The sequence below is a fragment of the Labrus mixtus genome, chromosome 22, assembly GCF_963584025.1.
Source record: "Labrus mixtus chromosome 22, fLabMix1.1, whole genome shotgun sequence".
Classification (NCBI taxonomy): domain Eukaryota; kingdom Metazoa; phylum Chordata; class Actinopteri; order Labriformes; family Labridae; genus Labrus; species Labrus mixtus.
The window spans coordinates 20,061,907-20,068,775 of record NC_083633.1 but is presented as its reverse complement, the minus strand read 5'-3'; the positions used below and the strand labels follow the sequence as shown (position 1 = coordinate 20,068,775).

Sequence of the window (6,869 nt, the reverse complement as noted above, 5' to 3'; positions counted from 1 at the left end):
ATCCCGCTGTCAGACAGGGTCCTCCTACCTCTACAAAGCCTTCCCGCTTTCCTGCGAACATCAGTCTGGTTCACGGGAGCAAGGAGCACCAGAGCCAGTCGCTACCTAATGTCAGCATCAATGAGAGACGGGCACAGATGCTGGCGAATCTAACAGGAACCGCACACCCTCTGTTGCCGGATGATACCCAGCATGCATTAGAGCCGAAAGCTAGGAATACCCCTTCGCGCAGCATTTCCTTCAAGGACCCCGAACCGGACAAATCCCGGTTGGAGGCCCTGTCTAAGCTGGGCCTGAATAGAACCAGAGCCATGTCTGGGGGTATGTCGCTCCTTGTCAACCCTGACAGCGCCTCCCTACATTCTCCCACAGATGTAGTAGACGCAAAGGCCAAACCTGTGGAGGCCAGCGTACCCCAAACAATGGAATCCAGTCACAAATTGCCAGAACCCTATGTGTCAACATCATATCACAGCCAGATTCACGCTGACAGGAAACCAGAGATTTTGCGGACAGATTCTGTAGGGAGCAATGAACGGTTCCCCTCGCCTCCACCAGCGATAGAAAGCAACTACTATCCACCTCCTTTGGAAATCAAGGCGCCTAGTTCCCCGGAGATCGCCATAACTTCACCAGAGTTTAACAGATATGGTGGGAAGTCTATCGTGATCAAACCCTCTGTGTCCTCCAGGAGTGAACCCACCGCGATCTCTCCAACCAGTCCTGAACCCAAAACCCTCCCGCCTGCACTGGCTCATCCCTCCGAGTTCAACGACTACGGCGGGAAGACCAAAGTCATGAATCCCGTAGCCATGACCAGGAGCGACCTTCCCGACATCCTCAGCTCCCACATCAACAAGAGTCAAAGCTTGCCAGCCAAAGTAGAGCCGACCGAGCTCAACAGTTACGGAGGGAAGAGTCGAGTCATCAACCCGTCCACGGGGATCAACCGCCCTTCGGTCAGCCCGGCAAGGAGTTTCAAAGCTCCCGCCCCGACCCCAGCCCCAAAACCTCCTCGGAACTCCTACCACGGCGCTGTTACCCCGCCGAAAGCAGCGCCAAGAGGGGTGTCGCCCGAAAAGCGGAGATCCAGCTCCATGTTTCGACCCCAAAGCATCACTGTGAAGTTTTCTGGAAAGGGGGCAACGGATGAATCGCGGAGGGATGCATTGAGGAAACTGGGACTGCTGAAAGACTCATGAGAATCTCTGGGAATTTATTTTTCAGTCTCCACCTGTTGAGCCTGAATGTGTACCTGCTGGTGGAGGAAGTATACTAGAAGTTTCTTTATTTATGCCTGACTGTGTGGACTGTGTCAGAGAACTACTTTTACGTTTTCTCTTCCTGGACGTTAAAAAAAACAGACAAACAAGTCGGACACGGTGCAGTATCGACACTGTTTTGGAGAAAAAAGTCAGCGACAGATTACCTGCTTTGTGTTGCTTACAATCCAAAACACTTTATACCTCCGTAAAGATGTATTGAACGGAACTGACACTGTTAAGAGGAGCTTCATCTTTGGTACTTTGGGAGCCAGGTTACATGTGGTCTCACCTTGATTGTTTATAGCGAGACTTTTTAAACTGAACACTACTTTTTGTTAACATCTCGAGGAAAAGGGTTGAAGTTTTTTTTTTATTGTCAACAAATCTAATGAGAAGACATTCACCTTACAAAACTTTTGGACAATCATGCGCTGTCTGCAGCACAGAGAGGAGCTGTAGTTTTGATCAAACGTTACTCAAGTGTATTTATTGGGGACTAATTTGAGCAGACACATTTATTATTCTAAATGTGTATTATTATTATTTTTATGTTCTATAAAAGTGTTCCCTTCATTGGGACCCTTTTATGTTGTCATTGAGTAAAAGTACACTACACTACAATGGAACTAAGATTAGCTTTGACTTTGGATATCATTTGGAAAGAGTGCCAAAGTTAGAGATTTCACCGATTTTTAGAGGGATTTTGGATTCTGTTTTTATGTCAAACTTTAGGTTGAAAAAATGGGCAGCTGAACCACCAGGGCCTTAAAACATGTATATATTATGCAGCAGTTAATTTGTTTATTTTATTTATTGCACATTTGTCTGGTTCAATGCCAAAGCACAATAGAAATTAATTTGAAAACGCCCCAAGGAGGCTCCTTAAATTTTATTTAATTTTGAGATTTTATCTTGCGGCCCTTTTTTTTTCTAAATCTGTGCTTAAAATACTCACAACGTAATTTAAAAGTAGGAATTTTACAGGGGCTCCTTGAAATGTATCAAAGGAAATACATGGCTACTGGATCGACATGGGGGGGGGGTTTGTGGGGGCCCAAAGCACAGTTTTACCCCAGGGCCCATTCAACAGGCTGATCCGGCCCTGGTGTAAAAGTTTATTGGAAATGTATATCTGCAATTAAGATACCTTTGATTGCATTTAAACAAAATTTGGAGAAAAATTAAGATAAAGTCCAATTAAGGGATCAATCGGGAGGGCAAAATGGATCAGAAGAAAACTCAGACAAGACGTGCAAATATATTATTTTTGTATCAAGTTTAAAATGTATTTTTATGTTTACTGTGTCACTTTTCTTCTAGCAGCTGTCAGAAGGTGAAATTCATGTTCAAACACAGGCTGTGAAGTCTTTCTACATCCCGTCACATCGGAATCTTTTATCGTTTCACCGGTTTGTTTACCAACTTTGGGCATTTTACTCAGTGGTGTGTTTTTTTTTTTTTTTTTCTGTAAGCACTTTTGGAGCAAGAACAAAGGGAAAGTACTTTTCTCTCGAGCAGTTATACCAAAACTTTATTGTAATGAGCAAAAGATGTTTTTTTGTGGCAAATGTTGTACATACAGTGAGCAAAAGAAGTTCAAAGACTTCCAAGAGTCACCCTCGTTACATCTAATATCACCATGAGCTGTCCTGGAACAACTCTGCTGCAGATGTTACGCTGAAAAGAGCCTGGGGTTTTCTTGAAAAACGAACATCTGAGCCGGAGGATATTTTTACTCCACGGACAAACCTCCCACACCAAACCACAGACTGTGTGGAATGGGGATTGTGGGCAGGGACTCTTACTTATTTTTTTTTTTTATTCTGCAGACTTCAAACCTGCTCTTTAGGGATGGGCGAGCACATGGCATTGTAGAAAACACAAGCACTAAAAACCACAGAGTCTACAAAAATACATCCTGGGGGTACTTTGTGAGTTTTTCTATCCCTGTCGATGACATCGCTGTTTGTGTTATTTAAATGTTGTAGAAGCATTAGTGTGTCCGTCTGTATGTTTGTTAACCACGGTTTATCCAGACTCCGGCCCTCTGTAGTTCACCTACAGTAACTTTTGAAGTATGTTTTATTTCCCGCAGGAAGAGATCCTTCTCCTGTGTGAATTTTTTTTGTTTACAGACTCCGGTTCTCTGTAGTTCAGCTACAGTCGTTTTGAAGTATCTAATGGTGCATAAGTACAGAGTATAACGTCGCTCTGTACAACACAGCTTTCTTTAGAGGACATGTCTCTGCAAAGAGGATCAAAAAAGTGCATCCATGTGTGGTGAAAGGGAATATTAGTGGCAATGTGAAAAGTGCTGCTATGGTACAACAGCCTGGTATACTTTCTGACTTTTCAAATGTCCTTGTAATTGTAATTGTCCATTTTAAACTGTTAATAATCTCCTTAAAGTGTGTACTGTTACATGTTTGTCAATCATTAAAGAGCATAATGTCACGCCTTGTCTAATTGTTTTTCTTTTAGTCTGGTATGTAAAGGATGAGAAGGTGCAGTTCAATGATCAGCCAGGTCTGGGAAATGTTTCACCTGAGTGGAAACCTACTGGATGGTTAACGGCAGTGGTTCTTACGACGGAGGATTAGGGGCCAAATTACAGAAAAAAATTAAAAATCTAAAATTTTGAGTTTAGAGATTAGATATTGCAAGAAAGTGGAGCTTTACCCGAAGAAAGATCGACACTGACTGGGAGGAAATTGTGTCTTTAGTGGCAGAGGGAAAGACTTAAAGGGTTCTTCTTTCATCGTTTTTGCGCAGGCTGGTCTCAAACTCGTAAATTTACAAGATTAAAGTCGAAATGTTAGATTTTTTTTTTCTTTGAGATGACCCAAATTGTTGATATTTTTCAACCAATGAGAATTGTTCAATAAAGGAAAGTGCAGCTTTGACCTCAAACGCGATAGAGCGAAGAGATGGAACAAAACAAAAGTGCTTCATAGACTTTTCGACACATTCACGACCCCCCTAACAACAGCACTCCGACCCACTTTTGGGCTCCGACCCAGCAGTTGGGAACCACTGGTGTAACGGTCATGAGGCAGCTAAAAGCGTGCAGCTCCCGAGTCCTGGACAATAAAGTGTATCGTATCCTGATCGTATCATATCCACCCGGTGGTGGAATGAACTTCCAAACTCCATGTGATCTGTAGAGTCCCTCTGCACCTTTAAGAAAAAGCTAAAGACCCAGCTCTTTCATGAATACCTACTAACTTAATGATGATGGTCTCCATATTATTGATGATGATGATGGTCATGACGATGGTTTTTGTTTGATAACGACGACTTATAAGATGGTTTCTATACTGATTAGAGCTCTCAAGAACTGCCCTCAATGTTGTGCTTTGCCTCTGGTCACTTCCTGTCAGCACCTGTGTGTCCAATCAGACTCAAAGCTGATCGTTTGCTCTTACTCACATTGTTCCCTTTTTTCTAGATCCTTGCTTGTGTTGTTCTTACTCTCTGATGTACGTCGCTTTGGATAAAAGAGTCTGATAACTGAATTGTAGAATTGTAGAATATCAAAATGTAACATTTCTCATGAAGCACAGGAAGTCACATACACACTCATTTAAAAATGTGACATTTGACAGCAGGGATAAACATGTTTACAGCCGGGTTAAAAAATTAAAAAGGCCTGATTAGTTATTGTCCTCGTAAGCACACACTGTAGGGGGGTGAACGATACGTGTTATCTATAGTTAGGCGCTTAGCTGACATGATTGACAGGTGGGTGCGATGTAACGGTTCATCAAGAGGTTTAAAACCCGCCTCAGCTCCAGCTCTCAGCCTGCCTGATTTCCAACATGGCGGCTGCTGCTGATGAACTTCCAGAGCGCCCCCTGCAGGAACAGGTGTGTATCTTCATCCTTTAATATTTAGAGTCTATGATTTATTCAAGGAGCTTTCTACCTTTCTGCAGAAACATTCTCGCTCTTTTCCTCGTTTCCAGTCTTTTTTAAGTTAAACTGTGGTTTTTTATCGATGAACATATTTCCCTGAATAGTTCAGTTCATGTTTCCTAACACGAGCAGAAACTTCAGCTCGCTCCTTTCCGAGTATTTCTGAGCTGTTGGTTTTAGACGGTTTTGTTTTCCTGACCTTCAGCGTGTTTCTCTTTAGACAGCAGCAAACTGTGTGGACTGCAGACGCTTACATAAGGCTTCCACACAGAGGCTTTCTATCCTGCAGAGAGAGAGGGAGAGTGTGTTTGAGGGTAGAGGAGGGCATGTGGGGAATAACCTGCTACTTTAACATCGCTTCTTTTACTGAGTGTACGATCCATCTGCAGCGTTAGGAATATTTAAGCTGTAGACGCTCAGTTTGTGGAGATTCACAAATCATAATGACATCATTTCATTCAAATCTGGTTTTAAAGTCTGATCCTCTTTGGACACTCCCCATGGATCAGCCTTATTTTAAATACTTTATGATCCAGTTCATTATCTCAAACTCCTCGATTTCAGCACCAAATTTAATTTCATTTTAAGCAACACCGTCATCACCTTCAGCAAAAACTTTAAAGGATTTTCAGCAACATCCTCATTTCCAGCACTTCTTTGTAGTATTTCCAGCGCCATTTTTCAGCAACATCATCGCAATCATCGTTTCCAGCGACATCTTCTGCAACATTTTCAATTTCAGCAACTTTTTTTTCTATTTTACATCACTTTGTACTATTTCCAGCGCCATTTTCAGAAACAACTTCATCATGTTCAGCAACATCTCCATCTTTTCCAGCACCATCTTCATTGTTTTCGGAAAATCATAATGTTCTGCAACATCGTTTACAGCACTTTGTAGTATTTCCAACGCCATTTTCTGCAACATCTTCATCTATGTCGTCACCACAATCACCATTTCCAGCGACATCTTTATACTTTTTTTGGCAACATCCTCAATTTTACATCACTTTGTAGTATGTCCAGCTCCATTTTCAGAAACAACTTCGTCATGTTCAGCAACATCTCCATCTTTTCCAGCGCCATCTGCATCGTTTTCAGTTACGTCCTCAGTTTCAGCATCATCCTCATCAACCTTTTCTGCAACATCTTCATCATTTTCTGCAACATCTTCATCATTTTCTGCAACATCTTCATCATTTTCTGCTTATCTTAAGCCTTCTGCAGTTGGTATATTTCTGAATCCAGGATGTTGAACAGGACTCTCTCGTTTTTATCATATTTCATTTAACATCTCTACATTTCTCAGCAGATTTCTTTGTGAATATTTGTCTTTTTTAACCTGTTGTTCTCTGTTTGTGTTTCTTTACCTCCTTCCACCTTTCACCTCTCTGCAGTGACAATAAAGTTTTCTATAAAATAAAGAGAGTACACCTTTTTCTTGTCCCGTTCTGATTTTATTACTTCTGCCATATAATGCATAAACTGTTGTGGTACAGCAAAGTTACAGCCCCTCCCCCCCCTTTCCTCATGTTTACAGTGTAGTATTTATGTAATGTTTAGAGGAGTGACTGCGCAGGAAATGAGGAAATACTTCTGTTTGCCGCCTTGTAATTAGACCTCAACAAACAGGCGCACCCTCCCCAAACACGCAGATGCCAAAAAAAAAAAAAAACGCAGCGTGACCTCA

At 42.0% G+C, this 6,869-nt stretch overlaps 1 protein-coding gene across 3 annotated transcripts in view; it reads left to right on the top strand.

Annotated features, from left to right (window-relative positions):
- LOC132956454 (proline and serine-rich protein 2) overlaps positions 1 to 3,719 on the top strand; it is a 9,609-nt gene extending 5,890 nt beyond the window's left edge. For all 3 annotated transcript variants that reach the window (XM_061029917.1, XM_061029915.1, XM_061029916.1), the window contains 2 exons: positions 1 to 1,796; positions 1,828 to 3,719. The exon at positions 1 to 1,796 is cut by the window's left edge and continues 285 nt beyond it. In XM_061029917.1, the coding sequence (XP_060885900.1) occupies positions 1 to 1,202 (1,202 nt within the window). In that variant the 3' untranslated portion in view covers positions 1,203 to 1,796; positions 1,828 to 3,719. The remainder of the gene's footprint in view (positions 1,797 to 1,827) is intronic.
- Positions 3,720 to 6,869: the final 3,150 nt, after the last annotated feature.